Source organism: Leptonychotes weddellii, chromosome 8 (genome assembly GCF_054177405.1).
Source record: "Leptonychotes weddellii isolate Sample4059 chromosome 8, ASM5417740v2, whole genome shotgun sequence".
Lineage (NCBI taxonomy): Eukaryota > Metazoa > Chordata > Mammalia > Carnivora > Phocidae > Leptonychotes > Leptonychotes weddellii.
The window spans coordinates 82,921,275-82,946,372 of record NC_138376.1 but is presented as its reverse complement, the minus strand read 5'-3'; the positions used below and the strand labels follow the sequence as shown (position 1 = coordinate 82,946,372).

The window sequence follows — 25,098 nt, the reverse complement described above, 5'->3', positions numbered from 1 at the left end:
ACTGAGATGGATGCTCAGTTGTCACAACAAAGGAAGCAAGATTATTCAAGCATCCATTCTTTCTTAAGCCTTCCACTGAGAGAGATCTGAGTTATATGATACACTTTATGCTCATAACTGATATGACTGGAGAATTGGTGTTAATTTATAGCATCAGCAGAACAGAATCTATGATGTATTTTATGCATGTTAATAAAGGAATGATATGTTCTTGTTCTACAGAGAATGGAAACTGGAAGTCAAATACCCTTTGCATTCCAAAACAGGGTCTCAAATATTTTTTTAATTTTCATTTAAATTTAAATTATTAGAAGGCTCGGAGCTCATAGTTAATCTATCTTCAATACACTGTTTAATGTACAAATGATGCAAGTTGTCAATGCATAAGTGATCAACTAAGAGCTCTGCTAATAACTTATATATTTTTCTTGCAATAAAGTTGCACAAATCGAAAAAAAAAGAGTTTAGTACTAGGAAAATGTCTATCTTTCTAGAAAAATTGGCATGCTTATTGTTATTTCACAAATATACTGACTGTCATGTGGTCCTTTTTGCTTTGGTTGTCAAGTAAACTCAAAATTAGTTTTTGTGCTCAACTGCTGATACTTTCTTTAACCTGGATTTTATGGAATTTTCTATCCTCAAACCTAAAACCATCAGCATTCAACTTATGTTTTTATCAGCATTTCATAGCATTATTGCATGTCTTTTATTATAAATCTCTCTAAATTCTTTTTGGAAATGGATAGGTATAAATATTAAAAGAGTAAAGAAATAAGCATTAGCAAATAAGAATAAAGTATCTGCATACCTTCAAAGACTTCTTCTTCTTCTCCTTGCAGTGTTTTGGATTTGATACTGAAGACATTAAAATTCTATTGATTTCAAGTCCAGTTTGAAGCTATAATATTAAAGAAAAAGCTTTATGCAACTGATTTTTAACAAACTTCTTCAAAAACATTATAATAAGAAATCAGGTCTCAGTTTATGAAGACAAAAATGCTTGGGGCGCCTGGGTGGCTCAGTTGGTTGAGTGCCCGGCTTAGGTCATGATCCTCAGGGTCATGAGATCGAGCACCATGTCAGGCTCTGTGCTCAGTACTGAGCCTGCTTGAGATTCTCTGTCTCTGCCCCCTCCCCCCACTCATGCTCTCTCTCTCTCTCTAAGATAAATAAACAAAATCTTTTTTAAAAAGTGCTTTTTGAGGAAGAAAAGAAAACCCCAGGGCGCCTGGGTGGCTCAGTCCGTTAAGGTTAAGTGTCTACCCTTGGCTCAAGTCATGATCCCAAGGTCATGGGATCGAGTCCCACATCAGGCTCCCTGCTCAGCAGGGAGTCTGCTCCTCCCTCCCACCTCTCATGTTCTCTCTCCCTCTCACTCTCTCTCTCTGAAATAAATACATAAAATCTTAAAAAAAAGAAAACCCTAAATACTGTTTTTTGTATGTGAAAGCCCAACTAAGTCTATTGGTAATTGCAATCATTTTCTGTTTATAAGAGAATGCATTATTTAATACATACATATCAATCAAACTGAAAACAATCTAGACCAGGAATTATTTCATATACATATATGTCAGAATTTCAAAAGACTACAAGACTTCTTTTGGCAGTGCATCCAAGTATATAAATATACTGGCTGACTTATTGAGAATCTCATTATTATAGCAAAAAGAGACCAAAACTAACAAGCTAGGAAGCAGAAATTATAGTCTAAAATATAGCCTACAGATAATGAAAACAAATTATAATAAAACATATATGGTTTGGGGCGCCTGGGTGGCTCAGTCGTTAAGCGTCTGCCTTCGGCTCAGGTCATGATCCCAGGGTCCTGGGATGGAGTCCCACATCGGGCTCCCTGCTCGGCAGGAAGCCTGCTTCTCCCTCTCCCACTCCCCCTGCTTGTGTTCCTGCTCTCGCTGTCTCTCTCTCTGTCAAATAAATAAATAAAATCTTTAAAAAAAACCAAAACATATGGTTTATTGTGATAATGATATAATGCTCTATTTACTTCAGATGCTTTGTCTTGAAATAGCTTACGCTGATGTTCTTCTTCCTTAAGTTTTTCCTCTAAATGTTTAATCTTGTCCTGCAAAAGAACAAAAAAACTGGGATTATTATATAAAAACTAGAGCCAAATAGTCTTTGTTCTTTTTCCACATAGAGTCTTCGAGTCTTGATTCTTAGTAGTTCAGCAAGCTAAAGCAGAAAGTAAGAAAAAGAAATGGCAAAAGATGCTACAATTTTTCTTGGCTTTCTTCCTATGCTTCTTTACCTGCTATTACATGTAAGAAGAACAAAGGGAAAGCAAACAATGTGCATGCAAAGACATTATTAACTTCTAGCAACAAAACCGTAATGATGAAATTTTGGGGGGTATTAAATCTAAAAGGTCAAATGATCATAGTCTTGGGTCTTAATGTTTCATTCAAAACACAGACAAATCACAATGTCTACTGTGTGCATATTATTAAGGGTACAGCTGTTGGAGGAGGGAAGGGAGAGGAAGACATATTAGAAATATAAGATATAGGAGCGCACGGGTGGCTCAGTCGTTAAGCGTCTGCCTTCGGCTCAGGTCGTGATCTCAGGGTCCTGGGATCGAGCCCTGCATTGGGCTCCTTGCTCCACGGGAAGCCTGCTTCTCCCTCTCCCACTACCCCTGCTTGTGTTCCCTCTCTCTGTGTCTCTCTCTGTCAAATAAATAAATAAAATCTTAATAAAAAAAAAAAGAAACATGAGATATAGACTAAATCAAAATAAAAAGCTTCTGCACGGTGAAGGAAACAATCAACAAAACTAAAAGGCAACCTACAGAATGAAAGAAAATATTTCCAAATGACATATCTGATAAAGGGTTAGTATCCAAAATAATATAAGGAACTTATGCAACTCAACACCCCCAAAACAAATAATCCAATTGAAAAAGGGGCAGAAGACATGGGTAGACATTTTTCCAAAGAAGACATCCTGATGGCCAACAGACACATGAAAAGATGCTCAACATCACTGATCATCAGGGACACACAAATCAAAACTACAATGAGATATCACTTCATACCTGTCAAAATGGCTAAAATCAACAACATGAGAAACAACAGATGTTGGCGAGGATGGGGATGGCGAGAAAGGGGAACCCTTGTGCACTGTTGGTGGGAATACAAACTGGTGTAGCCACTGTGGATATCAGTACAGAAGTTCCTCAAAAAGTTTAAAATAGAAGTACCCTACGATCCAGCAATCACACAACTAGGTTATTTACCCAAAGGAAACAAAAATACTAATTTAAAGGAATACATGCACCCTGATGTTTATAGCAATATTATCTACAATAGCCAAACTCTGGAAACAGCTCAAGTGTCCATCGACTGATGAACAGATAAAGATGTGTGTGTGTGTATATATATATATATATATCTCCACGTATATGTATATATTTATATGTATGTATGTATATATATGTATGTACATATATAAATATGTATATATAAATATATTTAAAATATATAGATATATATAAATATATCTATTTATTCAATGAACCATTACTTGGCCATAAAAAAGAATGAAATCTTGCCATTTGCAATGACATGGATAGAATAAGAAAGTTTTAAATACCAAAGGACAAATACACTAGAAGGTAACGTGAGAAAAGGTGGCAACGATTTTTGCAAGACAGAAAAGTAGATGGGTGACTTCCAACCTTACTTTGCAAGGCAGAAAAAGCTGAAATTTCACTAGAGAGTATAATGCTAAGCAAAATAAGTCAGCCAGAGCAACACAAATACCATATGATTTCACTCATATGTGGAATTTAAGAGACAAATGAGCAAAGGGGAAAAAGAGAGAGACAGATCAAGAAACAGACTCTTAACTATAGAGAAAAAACTGATGGTTACCAGAAGGGAGGTGGGTGGGGGGATGAGTTAAATAGGTGATGGGGATTAAGGAGTGCATTTGTTGTGATGAGCACCAGATGATGCATGGAACTTTGAAATCACTATATTATACACATGAGACTAATATTACACTGTATGTTAACTGGAATTTATTCATTTATGTATGTATGTATGTATGTTATGTTAGTCACCATACAGTACATCGTTAGTTTTTGATGTAGTGTTCCATGATTCATTGTTTGTGTAAAACACCCAGTGCTCCATGCAATTCCTTAATACCCATAACTGGGTCAAACACACCCCCTCACCCCTTCCCCCTCTAAAACCCTCAGTTTGTTTCCCGGAGTCCATAGTCTCTCATGGTTCGTCTCCTCCTCTAATTCCCTCCCTTTATTTTTCCCTTCCTTCTCCTAATGTCCTCCATGCTATTCCTTATGTTCCACAAATAAGTGAAACCATATGATAATTGACTTTCTCTGCTTGACTTATTTCACTTAGCATAAGCTCTATTTATTTTTAAGATTTATTTATTTGAGAGAGAGAGTGAGAGCAGGGGGAGGGGTGGGGAGGGAGAGAGAGAAAGAGAATTCCAACCAGACTCCCCACTGAGCTCTGAGCCCAATACAGGGCTCGATCATATGACCCTGAGATCATGACCTGAGCTGAAACCAAGAGTTGTACACTCAATCCACTGAGCCACCCAGGTGCCCTAACTGGAATTTAAATAAAAACTTAAAAAAAAAAGAAAAACAATTGTGTAACAACATATGGCAATGGATATTAACTAGACTTACTGTGGTGATCATTTTGTAAAATATACAAATATCAAAAAAATACAAATATCAAATCATTATGTTGTACACCTGAAACTAATACAACGTTCTATGTCAATTTTATCTCAATTTGTAAAAAAATGAAAAAAAAAAAGAAACATAAGATATGTTCCTTGTTATTTAAGAGCTTATACTGTACTTAAGGAAACAATAGTAACATACATGAAACAAACAACAAAACAATGAGCATAATTTGACTCAGACCATGTATATACTTATACATATAAGTATTTTATCTTATATCCATGGTATGGTTCAGAATTTGAGGACAGTACCATTACAAAGGGAGAGCTCCCTGAGTGTTGGAGAACTCAAGGAAGGCTTCATAGAGAAAGCAGGACCTGGAGAAAGTCCTATGAAATGGATAAAATTTGGTTGGAAAAAGGAAAGGGCATTTCAGGAGGACTGAGGATAGACTTAACTACAAGTGGTGAAAGACAATCTTCAATTTCCTTTAGGCAAATTATCTGACAAATGAAAATGTTCTGCCATTTCAGAAGAAGCCAAAATTACAATTTTACATCAAAAGGCAAGCTCATTCGTGCCATGACAGAATACATTAATTTTAATCTCCATAGGTAGAAATTCATATCTGGATTACTAAGAGCTGTTAAAGAAGTTTTATAAATCAGATTTACTGTATATTCACATATAGGGCCAATAATGCTTAACACTAAAGATTTATTCCTGGCATCATCACTTCAAAAAATAAGTGGAAGCTTACCTCAGCAGTTTTCTGAGTGGTTGTAAGTTTAAAACATTCTTTTTCTAAGACATCAAGTTTTTCAAGTTTTGCTTGCAGCTTCCTATGATCTTGTTCTTTTTCCCTTTGAAGCTGGGCCTGGAAAGGATAAAAACAAAACCTGAATTTGGCAAGTGATGCCAATGCTCAAAAATAATACAATTTCTGAGAATTAAAGCACAATAAATCTGTCATAAGAAACATGTATAGGGCACCTGGGTGGCTCAGTTGGTTAAGCGACTGCCTTCGGCTCAGGCCATGATCCTGGAGTCCCGGGATTGAGTCCCGCATCAGGCTCCCTGCTCGGCAGGGAGTCTGCTCCTCCCTCTGACCCTCCTCCCTCTCCTGCTCTCTCTCTCATTCTCTCTCTCAAATAAATAAATAAAATCTTTAAAAAAAAAAAAAAACATGTATATACATGTATATGCTTTAGGTGCTTATGAATAAAAAACAAGAAAATCAAATTATAAAAAAAGATGAGCTATATTTATCAATGGAACAAACTCTTCTATGCATGTTTATATAACATTTCTACTAAAGAAAACATCATCAGTGAAGCCTGTATTAAATAAACTGTTATTTGTAAGGTGACCAAACCTACACACTGTCTTATCCTCTAATTATAACATAGAAAAGCAACTATGAGAGGAATAAAGCATACAAACTGGAGAAAAGGAAAGTTATAAATATATTTTCATATCTATATGCAGTTTTGTAATGTATTTATTACCACACTAATGCAATGTGTTAATAATAGAGACAACTGTGAGGGGGCAGGAAGTATATGAGAACTCTCTGTACTATCTGCTCAATTTTCTATAAACTTAATACTGCTCTAAAGAATAAAGTCTAGGGGCGCCTGGGTGGCTCAGTCGGTTAAGCGCGTCTGCCTTCGGCTCAGGTCATGATCCCGGGGTCCTGGGATCGAGCCCCACATCGGGCTCTCTGCTCAGCGGGGAGCCTGCTTTTCCCTCTCCCTCTGCCTGCTGCTCCCCCTGCTTGTGTTCTCTATCTCTCTCTCTCTGTCAAATAAATAAAATATTTAAAAAAAAAAAAAAGAATAAAGTCTATTAAAAAACGAAAAACTGAAACAATAAACAGTCTTGGTGACCTGTGGTCTGACATTCAAATGGCGTTACACACGGAGAGAAGAGGGAGGTCAGACAAGAATAATTATTTGAAGGATAATGGCTAAAAATGTTCCAAATTTGATGAAAAATATTAATTGACAGATTCAAGAATAATAATAATAAATTTTAAAAAGGCAGAATAAATACAAAAAAAACTCACATTTGGGCACAACATTATCAAATTGTTGAAAACCAGTGATAAAGGGAAAACCTTAAAAGCAGCCTGAGAAATGATGATACGTTATGCACAGGAGAATGAAGATAAGAATTATCATTAGAAACTATTAAATCCAGAAGACAACTTTGACCACATCTTTAATGTGCTGAGAGAAAAAACCTGTCAACCAGAATTTTATATGCATTGAAAATATCCTTCCCCAATAATGGTGAAATAAGGACTTTTCCAGAAAAATGTATGCTAAGAGAATTCCCAGCATACTTGTAAAGGAAGTACTTTGGCCTGAAGGAAATGACACCAGACATAAAATCAAATCTACAAAAAGAAATAAGAAACATTGGAAATGGTAAAAATGGGAATAGATACATATTTCATCTTATTTAAGTTTTCTTTAAAGGATAATTAACCTTTAAAGCAGAAATAATTATGATGTCTTGTGGGTTTTACAACAATGCAGAATTAAATGTATGGAAGTTGTAGCACAAAGGGGGACAAGTGGAAGCATACTATAGTGAGGATGGTACATTATATTGAAATGTTTTTAATACTAATTCATGGCAGGGTGTGGGGTAAGTTAAAAATACATATTTTAACCTGTACAGCAGCTACTAAAAAGAAGGAGGAGGAGGAGAGAAGTAACAGAGGATGAGGAAAAGTCAATAAAATTTAAAAAGAAATCACTAGAGAAGTTAGAAAATATTTTTAGCTGAAAGATAATGAAAATACAAAATATCAAAATCTGTGGGATGCAGGTAAAGCAGTTTATAGGGAACTTGATAGCTTTCATCATTAAATGCAACATTTAAAAGAAAGAATAAAAGTTTTAACATCAATAATCTGAACTCCAACATACAAAGCTAGGGGGAGAAAAGCAAATTAAACCCTATATAAGTAGAAGGAAAGAAATAATAAAGTAGAAATAAATTAAGAAGGAAATAATAAAAAAATTTAAAAATAAAAAAGGTGCTTTTTTGAAAAAAATCAATAAAATTGATAAAAGTGATAGGTAGAGGAATAATTTTTAAAAGAGGAAAATTATAAATTAGCTGTATCAGAAATGAAAGGGGGACATCTCTAAAGACACAAAAAGAAACAAAATCCAAGTAGCCTACACCTGTTAAAAAAAATGAATTCGTAATCTAAAACAGTCCACAGAGAAAACTACAGTCCCAGATAGCTTCTATCAAATTTGAATTCTATCACACACTTAAGGAAGAAATAATGCTAATCTTTCAGAAAACAGAAGAAAGATTCTTCCCAACTAATTTTATGAAAAACAAATAAACAAATCGTGGCATATCTGTATAATAAAATTATATACAGCAATAAAAAGTAAAAAAAACTATTGATACAACATGGATTAATCTAAAAAAACTTTATGCTAAACAAGAGAGTACATTTTCTATGATCCAAATATATAAAATTCTAGGACAGGGAAAAACTCTAAGTAAAATAAATCAGAATAGTAGTTGCCCTGTCGGGAAGTGGGGAGAGAGCAGGAAATATCTTGACAGAGATATGAGAGAATTTCTGTTATTTGGATCCATACTATGGATTGTATGAGTATATTTATTTATCAATAATCACTGAACGTTCCACTTAAGATCTCCGCATTTGACCATATGTAAACTATACCTAAATAAAAAACATTTAAAAAACTGTTAAAAGTCACTGATCTACAATATTTAGCTAGGATAGGAATTTCTAGGTTATTTTATAAGATAAAATGTAAGTTATATTTTATCTTATGAACTTTATAAAGTGGTTGCTCTTCTGGTTGTTGTACCCTCATTTATAAAACCCAGAATTACCAGGTTTATACGTTTTTTCCAAACTGGTGGATGTGAAGTAGTACCTTATTGTGCTGTTAATTTGCATTCTCCTAGTTACTAATGAGAATGATAATTCTTCTATAAATGTATGACCATTTGTGATTTCTTTTTTCCTGCAAAATGCCTCATCATAACTGGGCCCATTTCTCTACTGTTTTGTTACTTTTTATATCTTGTTTAAGAAACTGTTCTCCACGCCAAGGTCATCAAGACATTGTTCTGCATTTGCTTTTAAAAATTACAAAGTTTTGCCTTTTACATGTAAATCTTTAACCCACCTAGAATTGATTTTTGTGTATGATGTAAGATTGGGATCCAATTTCATTCTTTTTTCCTCACATAGCCAACCAATTCTCCTAAAACCATTTATTGAAGTCTATCTTTTCCCCACTGATCTGCAATGGCATCCTTGTTGTATATTATTTCCATGTAAGTGAGTTTGTTTCTGAGTATATTCTATTCCTTTATTCTGCTTGTCTATCCATACAGATATGTTAATTTTGATAGAGTTACAATTTGTTTCAATATGTAGTAGAGCAGGACCTTATTCTTCAGAATAGTTTTGCTATTCTTGGACCTTTGCTTTTCCATATAAATTTTGCAGTCAACTTTTATAGTTCCTGGAAAAACCTATTAAATACTTGACCCATTAAAATCCAGTATTGATTGTTACTGTTAACCATTTCCAAAACAATGCAAAAACCTTACAACACTTAGTAATTTTTTTCAGTTTTTATTTATTTTTAAGTAATCTCTACACCCAACATAGGGCTCAAACTCACAACCAAGAATTGCCTTCTCTTCCAACTGAGCCAGTCAGGTACCCCAAAACCTTACAACACTTTAAACTACACTTACCCCTTCCTAATTTATAAGCTATTGTTCTCATTAATTTTAATCCTTTATATATCTTTAAACCACATAAAACATTACTATTTTTGTATACAATACTCATTTAGATTTACATATATATATATACACACACACACCATCTTCATTGCTCTTATTTCTTTCCTGCATCTCTGACCTTCCATCTAAGATACTTTTCCTTTTGTCTGAATAATGTCTTTTAGCATTTCTTTTAGAATGGATCTCCTGGTAACAAATGATCTCAGTCTTTGTTCGTCTTTAAATGTCTTTATTTAATCTTTCTTTTTTTTTTTTTTAAAGATTTTATTTATTTATTTGAGAGAGAGAGAGTGCACATGTGCAAAAGAGAGAGAGCAGGGGGGCAGGGCAGAGGGAGAGGGAGAAGCAGACTCCCCGCTGAGCAGGGAGTTGCGGGGCTCGATTCCAGGACCCTGGGATCATGACCTGAGCTGAAGGCAGACGCTTAACTGACTGAGTCACCCAGGCACCCCTCATCTTTATTTTTAAGGATATTTTCCCCAGGTTTAGGATTTTTAGATTGGTAGGTATTTTCTTTTAATACTTAACTATATCAATCCATTGTCTTCTGAATTCAGTACTTTCAGTTGAGAAGTCAGCTGTCACTTTCATTGTTGTCCCTTTGAATGTAATCTTTTTTTCCCCACCAGCTTTTAAGATTTTATGCTTGTCTTATTCATTATGAGGTGTCTAGGTATATATTTCTTTTTATTTATCCTAATTTAGTTTTATAGGTTTTATGGAATTAGTTTTCTTGAATCTGTGGTGTGAATTTTTTAACCCATTTTGGAAAATTCTCAGTCACTATGTCTTCAAATATTGCTTCTGTCCCATTTTTTCACCTTTCCTAATGGAACTCCAATAACACTTAAGTTTGACCTTCTCACTCTAACTTATGCCTCTTGCTCTCTTTTCTGAATTTACTTTCATTTTGCCTCTTTGCTGATTTGGATGACTTTGCCTTCCAGTTCACTAATTATCTCTTCCAATCTGTTAGATCCATCCATTCAGTTCTAAATTTCAGGTACTGTATTTTTCAGTTCCACAATTTTTATTTGGTTCTTTCTCAAATCTGCTCTGCCATTTTATGGTTTCCAATGCTTTCCTGAAAATGCCAATCCTGTCTTTTATGTCCTTGATTATAACAAGAAAATTATTTTATTTTATTTTTAAAGATTTTATTTATTGGGGCACCTGGGTGCATCAGTCGTTAAGTGTCTGCCTTTGGCTCAGGTCATGATCCCAGGGTCCTGGGATCAAGCCCCGCATTGGGCTCCCTGCTCCGTGGGAAGCCTGCTTCTCCCTCTCTCACTCCCCCTGCTGTGTTCCCTCTCTTGCTGTGTCTCTCTCTGTCAAATAAATAAATAAAATCTAAAAAAAAAAAATTATTTATTTATTTATTTATTCGAGAGACAAAGAGAATGAATGAGTAAGTGGAAGGTGGGGTGGGGGGGAAGAGGAGAGAATCTCAAGCAGACTCTATGCTGAGCGTGGAGCCCCATGAAGGGATAGATCTCATAACCCTGAGATCATGACCTGAGCTCAAACAAAGAGTTGGACACTTACCAACTGAGCCACCTGGGTGCCCCAAGCATAATTATTTTAAAGTCTGTGTCTCTTAGGGCCAGCACCCAGCTGGAACTAACTTGTAAGAGTGCTTACATAGTCTGTTATGTATGCTATTTCTTTTCATAGTGTCTTTTTTCCTTAAGTAAAATTTATTTAAATTCCAGCTAACATACAGTGTAACATTAGTTTCAGGTGTACAATAGTGATTCAACAGTTCCATGCATCACCTGGTGCCCATCACAACAAATGTACTCCTCAATCCTCAACACCTATTTAATCCATCCCCCCACCCACCTCCCTTCTGGTAACCATCAGTTTGTTTTCTACAGTTAAGAGTCTGTTTCTTGATTTGTTAGTCTCTCTCTTTTTTTCCCCTTTGATCTTGTCTCTTAAATTTCACATATGAGTGAAAACATATGGTATTTGTGTTGTTCTGACTGACTTATTTTGCTTAGCATTATACTCTCTAGTTCCATCCATGTTGTTGCAAATGGCAAGATTTTATTCTTTTTTATGGCCAAGTAATGGTATACTTACTTGGCCATAAAAAAGAATGAATATATCATCTTTATCCATTCATTAGTCAGTGGACACTTGAGCTGTTTCCAGAGTTTGGCTATTGTAGATAATGCTGCTATAAACATCAGGGTGCATGTATCCCTTTGAATTGGTATTTTTGTATCCTTTGTGTAAATACCTAGTTGTGTGATTGCTGGATTGTAGGGTACTTCTATTTTAAACTTTTTGAGGAACTTCTATACTGATTTCCACAGTGGCTACACCAGTTTGCATTCCCACCAACAGTGCACAAGGGTTCCCCTTTCTCGCCATCCCCATCCTTACCAACACTTGTTGTTTCTTATGTTGTTAATTTTAGCCATTTTGACAGGTATGAGGTGATATCTCATTGTAGTTTTGATTTGTGTATCCCTGATGATCAGTGATGTTGAGCATCTTTTCATGTGTCTGTTGGTCATCAGGATGTCTTCTTTGGCAAAATGTCTACTCATGTCTTCTACCCCTTTTTCAATTGGATTATTTGTTTTGGGGGTGTTGAGTTGCATAAGTTCCTTATATTATTTTGGATACTAACCCTTTATCAGGTATGTCATTTGGAAATATTTTCTTTCATTCTGTAGGTTGCCTTTTAGTTTCATTGACTGTTTCCTTTACTGTGCAGAAGCTTTTTATTTTGATGAAGTTCCAATAGTTTATTTTTGCTTTTGTCTCCCCTGCCTCAGGAGACATATGTAGAAAGAAGTTGCTATAGCCAATGTCAAAGAAGTTATTGCCTGTGTTCTCCTCTAGGATTTTAATGGTTTCCTGTCTCACATTTAGGTCTTTAATCCATTGTGAATTTATTTTTGTGTTTGGTGTAAGAGTGGTCCAGTTTCATTCTTCTGCATATGGCTCTCCAGTTTTCCCAACAACATTTGTTGAAGAGACTGTCTTTTTTTTGTTGGATAGTCTTTCCTGCTTTGTCGAAGATTAATTGACCATATAGTTGTGGGTTCATTTCTGGGTTTTCTAATCTGTTCCATTGATATGTGTCTATTTTTGTGCCAGTGCCATACTGTTTTGATCACTATAGCTTTGAAACACAACTTGAAGTCCAGAATTGTGATGCCTCCAACTTTTCTCTTCTTTTCAAGATTGCTTTGGCTATTCGGGGTCTTCTGTGGTTCCATACACATTGTAGGATTGTTTGTTCTAGCTCTGTGAAAAATACTGTTGGTATTTTGATAAGAGATTGCATTAAATGTGTAGATTGCCTGGGTAGTATAATCATTTTAACAATATTTGTTCTTCCAATCCACGAACATGGATTGTTTTTCCATTTCTTTGTGTCTTCTTCAATTTCTTTCATCAGTGTTCCAGCAAGGAAGAGGTAAAACTTTCACTATTTATAGATGACATGATACTCTATATAGAAAACTTGAAAGACTCCACCAAAAAACTGTAGAACTGATAAATGAATTCAGTGAAGTCACAGGATACAAAATCAATGTACAGAAATCTGTTGCATTTCTTTCTTTTTTAAAAAAATGTTTTTATTTAAGTAGGCTACATGCCCAACATGGAGCCCCATGTGGGACTTGAACTCACAGCTCTGAGATCAAGACCTGAGCTGAGATCAAGAGTCGGGATGCTCAACCGACTGAGCCACCCAGGCACCCCTGTTACCTTCTGTACATCAATAATGAAGCAGTAGCAGAAAGAGAAATTAAGGAATCAATCTCATTTACCATTGCACCAAAAACAATAAGATACCTAGGAATAAACAAACAGGTGAAAAAACTGTACTCTGAAAACTATAAAACACTAATGAAAGCAATTTTCATAGTGTCTTAACTCCTGCCTGGTTATGTCTGATTGAAAGTTTTTCACTGTGTTAAAGAAATGTTTATAGAAATAATTTGAGGTCCCCAGGAACATTAGCTATCCAGGATCCCTTTAATCCAATTTCAGGGACTAAGATTTACTCTCATAGAGTTGTAAATTGGGTTGTTTTCTTTCTTGTTCACCTTTACAAAGCATTCAGAGCACAAGAGATTTATTATGGTTCCTACTCTTGATAGGCCCTGGAATCTAACTTCAATTTCTTAAGCCCCATAGTTTTCAAAAGCATTATTAGGGGCGCCTCGGTGGCTCAGTCAGTCAAGCCTTCCACTCAGGTCATGATCTCAGGGTCCTGGGATCAAGCCCCGCATCGCGCTCCTGCTCAGCGGGGAGACTGCTTCTCCCTCTCCCTCTGCCCCTCCCCACTTCATGTGAGAGAGCTCTCTCTCTCTCTTTCTGCTCTCTTTCAAATAAATGAACAAAATCTTAAAAAAAAAAAAAAGTTTTATTTAGCCTCTCAATGGACTCTTCTGGAATCAGAAATTCCTAAGAAGGATGGGGCCTGAAATCAACCTCTCTGGAGGCCAACCTCTTCAGATTTAAGTACACAGACAGATTTTGAATTGGTGATTTTCACGACTTCATTAACTCTCCAATGCCTTTACGTCTTTTTCCCTTTTCTTCCTTTCTTCCTCCCTCCCTGTCTCCCTTCCTTCCTTTCTTTTCTATCCTTTTTCCTTCCTCCCTTCCTTACTCTTTAATATCCTGCCCAGTTTTTCTTGTTTTCTTCTACAGAAAGCTTGGTCCAAATGACCTACTCTACTTCACTGTAAGTGGAAATCTCCTCAATATAGCTTTCTATCCTACTTAAGATTATGATACAATTTTCCCATGACATTAAATATTCTTCAAAAACATATTAAATTATATTCCTATAGAAAATGTGTTTACCTGTTGTTCTAGGATCATATTCTTCTCTCGTTCTACATTGAGAACCATTCTCTTTGTATATTCTAGTTGCTTCTCTAGAAGAGTACAGCGAGACTGAGCTGAGCTTAACTGTATAGTAATATCTGTGAAAAAAGAAAAAGTAATAATGCCTAGATTATTACATAGATCAGAGATTTGGTAATCACAAGAAACATATAAATTCAATCAAGAACTAAAAGCTCAAGGATTCTTTAGTTCTAAGTACTGACTCTGTAAGAGTTGTGGACATATATTTTGTGCATATCTCATTAACTACATAATACTAGTTTAACATTGTCTTCCCCTAAAAGACCCACAGGGCAAACTTCTGAAAGAGTAAGAAGTCAGTGACTTGTGGGATGATAAATATCTTGGCTGTTCCTGGAAAATGACATTATCTGAAAAAATAGAGGACCTAAAGTCTCTTTCCTATCAATATATTTTTCTCTTTCAGGAAACTCAGGTATATCCAATCTTCCATTCCCATTTCCTCTGCTCTTGACTACTGACAGCATAGTTATTTCCTAAGAAGTAATCAGCCTCTTTCTGATTCTTTAATTTTTTACTTTCCTCAGTTCTTTAGACCACTTTTCTCCAATATCCTCAGAAAAAAATCTTCTCATTTCTTCACTCTATTTATAAGTTGAAACACAAACTTGAACCTTATTTAGGAGGGTGAATGTACTACAAGGAAAAAGAAAGCCATACATTATGAAGTAAAAATTATATAAAGAACTTATGTTCTAGTGGCGCCTGGGTGGCTCAGTCGTTAAGTGTCTGCCTTCGGCTCAGGTCATGATCCCAGGGTCCTGGGATCGAGCCCTGCATCGGGCTCCCTGCTCAGCAGGACACCTTCTTCTTCTTCTCCCACTCCCCCTGCTTGTGTTCCCTCTCTTGCTGTGTCTTTCTCTGTCAAATAAATAAATAAAATCTTAAAAAAAAAAAAAAAGAACTTATGTTCTAAATCTCTAAAACTTATGTCCAAATGTCTTTTTCATAATTTCCACAGAAACCTCTACTTACCTGTCCATTTCCTCTAATTAATCTTTCGAGTCAATAAAATTTTTTATTCATTTTTATGGTTTCTGTATTGTTCAATTACTAGTGTTGCTTTTTATTTTCAAATTTTAAAAACCAGTGTTGACTGAATATATAAAGTATTTTAAGTATATTATAGGTAAAATTAGATTTTGTTGGTATTCTGAAAATATTCTAATTTCTAAACACAATCTGTCTAAAAACTTAATGTGTCTTTTACCCAGGTTAGGCCTACTATGGGTAAAGCTGATATGAATATTCAAGTATAAGTCTTCTTATGGAAATATCTTTGTATTTATTGGATAAATACCTAGGAATGGAATTACAGGGTTGTATGGATAGCACATGTTTTAGTTTTACAAGAATCTGTTGAACTGTTTTCTGCAGTGGTTGTACCATTTAATGGTCTCACCAATAAGATGTGAGAGTTTCAGTTTCTCCACATCCTTACCAATACAGGATATTATTACATCCTTTAATTTTGGTCATTCTAGTGGGTATACATTAGTATCACATTGTGATTTTATTTGTATTTTCCTGTTGACTAGTTTTGCTGAGGATCATTTCATGTGCTTATTGGCCTGTATATCTTCTTTTATAAAATACCTGTTCAAATTTTTGGCCCACTTTTTCTGTAGGTTGTTTTCCTTTTATTATTATTATTAAGTTTTGAGAATTTTTTATATATTCTCAATACAAATCCTTTTCAGATATCTGTTTTGCAAACATTTTCTCACAATCTGTTACTTGTATTATTTTAACAGTATATTTTGAAGAATAAAAGTTTTAAACTTCAGAGAAAAAAACTTAATGTGTCTTTTAATCTCAAGAATTTATGAACTGGGATAATATATAATAGAAGTAAGCTCAAAGTGATACGTATTTAATGCAAATATCAAATTGTCTGTGAACAAGGCTTCAAGGTTTGAATATATATAAGAACAAAGATATTTGAGTAAATCTTAGACTGGGCTTTTTATTTTCAAGTTGTAAATTTTGATAACTCCTTATTTCTGAGAACTATTGAATTTCCTTACCTTTTTTCTGCTTTATCAGTTCCTGGTGTGCCAGATTTCTCTCATTTGTTTCTTTCTCCAAGGCCTTTTTATACTGTGCTGCCTCTCTGGAAAGAATGTTTAGGTTATCCTCAGCTTGTGTTCTCTCCAACTCTAAACGATGAATCTTTTCCTGAAGAGTTTTTAAGGCTAAAATAAGAGCTGTTGAAAAAAAATTTGCTTGTTACTTCAATGAAAATTTTTGAACACTCACATAGTAGCAATAAAAGTGAACAGTATATTTTTGTTAGTGAGCCAGAAAAACATACAAGTAACATATATTCCTCAAAAAAAAAAAAATCACTAAAACTCTAAAGAGGGACAATTTTTTTCTAATAGATCTTCTAAAAACAATATATTTATGATTATATTTAGTAATTTTCTAGGTTTGAGATAGCTAATAATCAAAATTTTTAATTCAATAAAGTAAATCTCTTCAAATAATGTCCAGTCTAGGAGGCATAAGAGTCTGAGTATGGATAAAGAAAATTAAGATGTAGTGTCACTAATTAACATGGAAATTTAGGTTTAATGTTAAAGGTTTTTCTCGGTTCTTGATATGTTCAATTTTAGTTAAATCACAAACATTTATTGTATCTTTGTCTAAGATTTAGTATTAATAATCAGAACATATGAGTTAGAAGACAGTTTCTTCCACCAGAAGAAAAATTATAACCTAGTGGTTTAACTCATGTCAGGCTTGAAAGATTTTAAGTGGTACACATGTACTACTGTGATTTTTATTCAGGTATATTAGTATCATCATGATTCGGGTATGTTCAGAGTTCTAAAATTTTCAAATAACACTTTCTATTCTGTTATAACTTCAAACTATAAAACGAGTGGAATGGAATATAAGTAAATGTTATAGGTTAATTTTCATATGCCAGCATACCTTGTTTATTGTGCTTCACCTTATCGTATTTCACAGATAATGCATTTTTTACAAATTGAACAATGGTTTCTGGCAACCCTATTTGAGTAAATCTACCAGCACCATTTTCCCAACAGCATTTGCTCACTTCATGTCTCTGTGTCACATTTTGGTAATTCTTGCAGTATTTCAAAATTTTTGTTATTATTGTATTTGTTATGGCAATCTGTGATCAGTGATTATGACGCACTGAAAGCTCAGATGATACCTAACATTTTAGCAATAAAGTATTTTTTAGTTAAGATATATAGTACATTGTTTTTTTAGACACAATGCTATTGCACAATTAATGGACTACAGTATAGTCTAAATGTAACTTTTATATGCACTGGGAAACCAAAAAATTCATTGACTCACTTCATTATGATATATTTCGCTTTATTGTGGTGGTCTGGAACCGAACCCACAATATCTCCAAGGTTTGCCTGTAGTTCATAACCAATTAAAAAGATGTTTGCTAGAGATTACCATGTGGTTCTTTTTGTTTGTTTGTTTGTTTGTTTGTTTTACAAATGAGATAAAGAAATTATATTTATTGCTCTTTAGAAATGCAATACCTGGTTTGCTGATTTGGAATATTTCTTGTGGTTTTTTACTCCACAGAGCTAGTCTATTTATTAATGGTAACATTTATTATAGAATATTAAAAAACCAGGTGATAACCAGCATTTTAGAAGGTAATTTGTATGGCATAGGCATGTTTTCCTAATTCAATTCTGATATCCTCCTAAGTTTATTATTTTTTTAAAGATTTTATTTATTTATTTGTCAGAGAGAGAGAGAAAGCACACAAGCAGGGGGAGCGGCAGGCAGAGGGAGAAGCAGGCTCCCCACCAAGCAAGGCCGATGCAGGACTGGATCCCAGGACCAGGGATCATGACCTGAGCCGAAGGCAGACGCTTAACTGACTGAGCCACTAAGGCGTCCTTCCCCCTAAGTTTATATTTTAAAAGTTACAATACTTGTATTTTGTAGTTACTCCAATGTCCTAGCTTCCCAAGGAATTTTCAAGGGTAATTTTGGAAATAGGCAATTTCCGAATTTAATCCTTGAATAAGATACAACTTTACTTAATTCACTAGTATTCTAATCATCTAGTTTAGAAGGATTCCAAATCTAACCTTTGATTCTTCAAAGAGTATTTTCCTATTTTCTCATGATTTTTTAGGATAAAATTGTAATTATGTGTCTAGGTGGTTAATCTTCATCTTACAGCTGAAGAAGCCAAAATAAAAAATGTTAAATAACTTATGTTTATAGAAACTTTAAGTAACAGAGTCAAAACTAATAGTTTTATTAAAATTAAACACATAATCATATTATTTTCTATGTAAAGATGTAAAGTTTTATATAACATTTCATATCATTCCCTTAATTTTTAATATGACTTTATTTTAGAATTACCTTGGCTATTTGGACTATGAAGCATTTTAGGAGAGGTAGCTTCTAAGTTTGCAGAGTGGTGAGTCTGAGATGATTCATCATTCTGGGTAAATGATGGAATAAAAACTCTTTCTGGAGGTTTAAGATAGCTTCCTACTATACTATGCATTAATTCAGAATCCATTATCTGTAGAGAATAAAGGAATAATATAGTATAGCATCATTCTTTCCTATTTAAATGACAAAAATATTAGGTGAAACTTAACATAAATATATAATCATATACTGTGGAGTTGTTTCTTTATAGAGTTAATTATCACAAGTTCAACTATAATAAGCTCATCAATACAAGAAAGAAACATGACTATTTACTGTATAAATAGTATGGACAATTCTGCCTGATTTTCAGTGAGCAAATGCCCTGGAGTGAGCATTAATTATATAGGTGGTATGACTTTACTGGTTTCTCAGTTGATCATAAGTTCATATACCTCTCATCAACTGAGCACTTCTCTACAAACAGTGTGACTCTAGGATTCTTAGGGAAAGTACACATTCTAAAAGACAACATAGCTTTGAAACACAAGCCACCCATATAATCCAATCCTCAAAGACTGATGAATTCCAATGTACTGGCTTCCTAAGGGATTTTCAAGGGTAATTTTGGATATATCAATCTCTGGATCTAATCATCAGATATGACACAACTCCATTGAATGTGCCAATATTTTTTTTTTTAAATAGGCTCTACACCCAGCGTGGAGCCCAATGTGGGGCTTGAACTCAGATGGTGAAATCAAGACCTGAGCCGAGATCAAGAGTTGGACACTTAACTAACCCAAGCACCCCAATGCACCCAGCATTCTAATCATAGTTTAGAATGGTTCTCAATCTGAAAAACCTAAAATAGCTTTGTCATTCTGGGAGGTTATACTTAATTTTAATGTTTTATTTTTTAGGAGAGCCCTTTTAACCATTTTAGCAGATAATTTTTTGGTCTAATTTTCCCCAAATCATTTATTTTCCTTTCTGTAATTTACTTTAGAAAAGGGGTGCCTGGGTGGTTCAGTCAGTTAAGCGTCCGACTCTTGATTTCAGCTCAGGTCGTGATCTCAGGGTCATGAGATAGAGCGCTTCACTGGGCTCTGTGCTCAGCAGGAAGCCTGCTTGAGATTCTTTCCCTCTCCTTCCCCTTTTTTCCCTCCCCAAGCTCACACACACACACACACACACACACACACTCTCTCTCTCTCTCTAAAATAAATAAATAAATCTTTAATAAAATAAATAAAAGTTAAATAGCCTAGGAAGCTTTCTAGAATATTTGATGTTCTTTGCTCTTGAGAAGCAATCATTTTTTTTGCTATTGTTATTAGTATCAGCTACCATTTACTAACCATGTCTCCATCCCTCCGGGTTGTTGCTGCTCAGATACTGTCTGCTCCCCATGGGAGATTGCATCTATCTAAGTTGCTGTTCCCTCAAAAAAACAAGAGAGCAAAGTTAGTCACAGCTGGCTCACAATGAAGATCCCAAAGTACAGAAGTTCTGAACGTGATTGTACATCTTCAGAGAGAGATATGTGGCTGAAACTATCCCAAGAACCTCGGAATTACTCAAGATATCTCAGTTTTAGGCTCCTGGTGAGTTTCTCCAATAATAAGAAGAGTGAAATCTTGCCATTAGTCATTATACCCTGAGGTCCTTGGGAGGACTCCGCTTCCTCTTTACCAAATATAGTATTTATTTTACAAACTGGATTTTGTGCCAGTTAAAAAACAAATTCAAATTTGAGGTTTTTAATGTAAATGAAATGACTACTTAGAAGATGCCAATAAGTTAAAAATTAGACTAAAGTTTATTTAAATTAAATGTGTAAACACATCTTAAAGTGGAGATAAGCAGAATAACAACCCACTGGTAGGTGAAGAAAAAGAAAGGAAACAGTACAGAAATGAGAGAAGACACACTAGGATGCTCAGTGGATGGCATTGTAATAGAGGTCCCAGCTTAACCCTTACAATCTAGTCCTATGTTACAATCAAGTGCATAAACCCAGTAGAAGTTTATATACATAAAGAACTGTGGCATTCTAGGAGAAAAACTCACTCTGAAGGAAGATGAAAGAAGTACAGAAAGCTGATGCAAAGTCAAAGCCTTACTTGATGGAGGAAGGGAGGAGTAATTTTGAGTAAAGTACAGTCATGGTCATTCTAACTCATCTCTGACCCAGTCCCATGGACTCACACATAGGTGTTGGGAAGGGAGAGGACTGTAAGTAAAAACTGAGAAATATTTCACCAATATCTCTATAAAAGAGTGGGGCATTAGCTGTCCTGCCTTGTGTGGAATGTTATATTATAATGAAGAGGAAAGTTGCTAGAGATCACTAACACAGTTTTGACATTTTGAGGGCTCTGGTGCATTGTTAGTACTGTTCAGCAAGAGAGAGAGCAGCTGGAAGGGACATATTCATGGGCATGTATGACAGAACTTTCTAGAGAAAAAATTTCTGAAAGTAGAGAGGTGCCTAAGCCCCAACCTCCAAGGATTTTGACATATCTGGTATGGAGCCTAGCTGTAGGTCATTGAAAAGACCTCAAAAAATCCTGTGGAGCATTTCAGAAGATTTGCAAGGGGGGCAAAAGGCTGTGAAATGTGGGCCTTATTTGCATCAATAGCCTAGTAAAGCTTAGGGAAACTTAAGTTATAACTAGAACCATTACTGACAGCTTGTAAACAACCAGGAAAATGATCCATTTTCTCTATGGTATATAAAATTAAAATACCTTTGTGGGCTACAACTAAGGAGCCACTGCATAAATACCCTCCCCCCAAAAAACTGTGCTAGACACAAATACTGTACGGCAAAGTCTTTTTACTTGTTCTTGAGGAAAACAATTGTTCCAAAATGGTCCTTTTTAACAACCAGTGTCTATTCCTGCTAGTGCCTGACTGTGCCATCATCTCTGCATAATCCCAGAGGACTATTAGGGAGACAGCATTAGGAGACAGTCAGAGATACTACAATGGGTTCTAGGAATGGGGTACTCTCTGTTTCCTAAACTGCTCTGTTATCATTATTATAATTCTCATTTTGTAAATGAAGAAATAGAGGCAGAGAGGTTACTGAAGGTCATACAACTTGCAAGTGGTGGAGCAAGGAATTAAACCTAGCCAGTTCAATTCCAAAGCCTGGGTTCTTAATCACTATATTTAACAGCCCATAGTTTGGGGACATTTGCAGTTAGCCAGGTGTGAGACTATGCTGCATTTGGATTAGGGTGGTGACAATGGAGATGAAGAGAGTGTATAGAAGCAAGATGTATCTTGAAGACAGAAGTGACAAACTGGATTAAGAGGAGAAGAAAAGGAAGAAATCGAGTTTTCTAGCTTAAATAACTGGGTAGCCATTTATTAAAAAAATGAAGACCATGGCTAATACTCATATAGTACTGATATGTGTCAAAACCAGTCTAAGTGTGAGACATCCAAGTTAAGATATGAAACACGTAGTTTGATAGAAGAGTCTAAAGCTTGGAGAAGTCTAGTATAGAAATACAAAGAATGGCACTGTCAGCATATGGATGGTATATAAAGCCATAGAGAATAGAAGTCATTTAAAAGGAAGAGTATAAATAGAAAAGATTTCAGATAAGGAAGGAAAACAAGAGAAAGAGAAACCTATGATGGAAAAGAACCAGAAAAGTATGATGTCAGAAATAAAGAGAGGAGACTGTTTCCAGGAGGGAGTAGTTTAGATTAAAAAAAAAAAAAGTCAACCGGGGACACCTGGGTAGCTCAGTCGTTAAGCATCTGTCTTTGGCTCAGGTCATGATCCCAGGGTCCTGGGATCGAGCCCCACATTGGGTACAGAAAGCTGATGCAATGTAATTTTTTAGCCATTTCTGCTTCTCCCTCTCCCACTCCCCCTGCTTGTGTTCCCTCTCTCGCTGTGTCTCTCTCTGTCAAATAAATAAATAAAATCTTAAAAAAAAAAAGTCAACTGATTTTGAAAAGGAAGAGACCACTGATGATATAATGTAAGAACTGAAGACAGTTCCAAAGGCCCCATACTAAAAGGGCAAGTAGAGGAAGAGAAACCAGCAAAAGACACAGAAATTTTATTCAAATTAAAATGTCCTTTTGCAGAGAACTTCAATTATCTGGCTTAAAATCATCCAGGACTTATAAATTGTGTCATGTCATCCATCCTGTGAGCTAACCTGCCTTAAGTCACAGCGCAAACAATTCTACCCATCATGCAAGTCACTTGCACAGAATCAATAATTTTCATTCTTGAAAACTTCTGTGGCAGGAAAGTACATTATATCCAATTTCACTGACTGAATTCATTATTCCCCCCAAATTCGTATGTTGAAGCTCTAACCTCCAGTATTTTATACTGACTGTATTTGGAGATAGGGCCTTAAAAAGGTGATTAAATTTAAATGAAACCCTTAAGATGGGCTCTAATCCAATCTAACTGGTGTCTTTGGAAAAAGAGGAAATTTGGACATACAAATTATGCACCAGGGATTTTTGTGCCAGGGATCAGGAAAAGACCAAGTGAAGACACAGTGCGAAGACAGCCATCTGAAAGCTGAGGAGAGAGTCCTCAGAAGAAACCAAACCTACTGTCATCTTGATCTTGGACTTGTAGCACCCAGAACGGTGAGAATAAATTTCTGTTGTTTAAGCCACGCAGTGTGTGGTATTTGTTTTGGAAGACCTAGCAAACTAATACACTGACTGCAACTTATACCTTTGTTCAACAGTGAATGAAACACAGGAATAGTGATAAGGACGTAACAACAGATGCCTAAGGTCTATGCTATTTAGAGGACATAATAAAGTTACTTGCAATTTAGAGTTTCCTACTTGAAATGATGTGTAACAATTATTTAACTCTGCCTTGATTTATTTTCCCCCTATAATTGTTAGTAATTTCTTAAGCTTAATGAATTGAATAGGAAATTATTAATGTGCTATCCTGTATGCAATAATTTAAAATAATTAAAAATTTCCCAGCATAATCAAATGGGAGAATAAAACTAAAATCATGCTTCTGACTCATATTTAATTTATATGTATTTGAATTAGTTTCTGACCCAAATATTAGCCTTTTTACCTAAAATACTGTAAAATATTTATTCCCTTAATAGTTTATATTAAAAATGAAAGAATACTGCTATAGACTTAAGAATTAAAGTGTCATTCAAAAAATTACAGCATTATAAAATTATAAAAATATGAGAAATTTGAATTATAGGGACATAAATACAGGGACATATAAATAACTAATCTGAAGGTTAAGGTACAATCAAATTCAGCTAACTTTAGAATATAGTGAAATACAGTCTGTTTTTTTTTTAAAAAAAAGAGAGATTTTATTTATTTATTTGAGAGAGAGAGAGCATGGGGGCAGGGAATGGCAGAAGCAGACTCCCCACTGAGCAGGGTACCTGACGTGGGGCTCGATTCCAGGATCCTGAGATCATGACCTGAGATGAAGGCAGATGCTGAACTGACTGAGCCACCCAGGTGCCCCTAGAGTCTGTTTTTTTTTTTTTTAATTTATTATTTGACAGAGAGAGAAAGAGAGAGAGAGAGCACATGAGAGGGGGGAGGGTCAGAGGGAGAAGCAGACTCCCTGCCAAGCAGGGAGCCCGATGCGGGACTCGATCCAGGGACTCCAGGATCATGACCTGAGCTGAAGGCAGTCACTTAACCAACTGAGCCACCCAGGCGCCCTAGAGTCTGGGTTTTAAAAAACATTATCAGAAGACATGAACAGACACTTATCCAAAGAAGACATACAAATGGCTAACAGACACATGAAAAAATTTTCATCATCATTAGCCATCAGGAAAATTCAAATCAAAACCACATTGAGATACCACCTTAAACCAGTTAGAATAGCAAAAATTCACAAGGCAAGAAACAACAAATGTTGGAGAGGTTGTGGAGAAAGGGGAACCTTCCTACACTGTTGGTGGGAATGCACGTTGGTACAGCCACTTTGGAAAACAGTGTGAAGGTTCCTCAAAAAATTAAAAATATGACCCAGCAATTGCACTACTGGGTATTTACCCCAAAGACACAGATGTAGTGAAAAGAAGGGTCATATACACCCCAATGTTCATAGCAGCAATGTCCACAATAGCCAAACTGTGGAAAGAGCCAAGATGCCCTTCAACAGACGAATGGATAAAGAAGATGTGGTCCATATATACAATGGAATATTACTCAGCCATCAGAAAGGATGAATACCCAACTTTTGCATCAACATGGATGGGACTGGAGGA

General features: G+C 35.3%; 1 protein-coding gene across 13 annotated transcripts in view; it reads right to left on the bottom strand.

Annotated features, from left to right (window-relative positions):
• CEP57L1 (centrosomal protein 57 like 1) overlaps positions 1-25,098 on the bottom strand; it is a 77,826-nt gene that overhangs the window by 6,219 nt on the left and 46,509 nt on the right. For 4 of the 13 annotated variants that reach the window (XR_014147889.1, XM_081828770.1, XM_081828776.1 and 1 more), the window contains 7 exons: positions 20,188-20,263; positions 18,812-18,977; positions 16,456-16,635; positions 14,363-14,484; positions 5,457-5,573; positions 2,012-2,089; positions 812-901 (listed from right to left, as the gene is read on the bottom strand). Coding sequence is in view for 12 of the 13 variants with exons in the window: in XM_081828770.1 (XP_081684896.1) it covers positions 812-901; positions 2,012-2,089; positions 5,457-5,573; positions 14,363-14,484; positions 16,456-16,635; positions 18,812-18,977; positions 20,188-20,190 (756 nt within the window). In the remaining variant the exon portion in view is untranslated. Of the gene's footprint in view, positions 1-811; positions 902-2,011; positions 2,090-5,456; positions 5,574-14,362; positions 14,485-15,088; positions 15,203-16,455; positions 16,636-18,811; positions 18,978-20,187; positions 20,271-25,098 lie in introns of those variants that run through there. The other 9 variants (XM_081828773.1, XM_081828771.1, XM_081828772.1 and 6 more) reach the window with 5 other exon arrangements.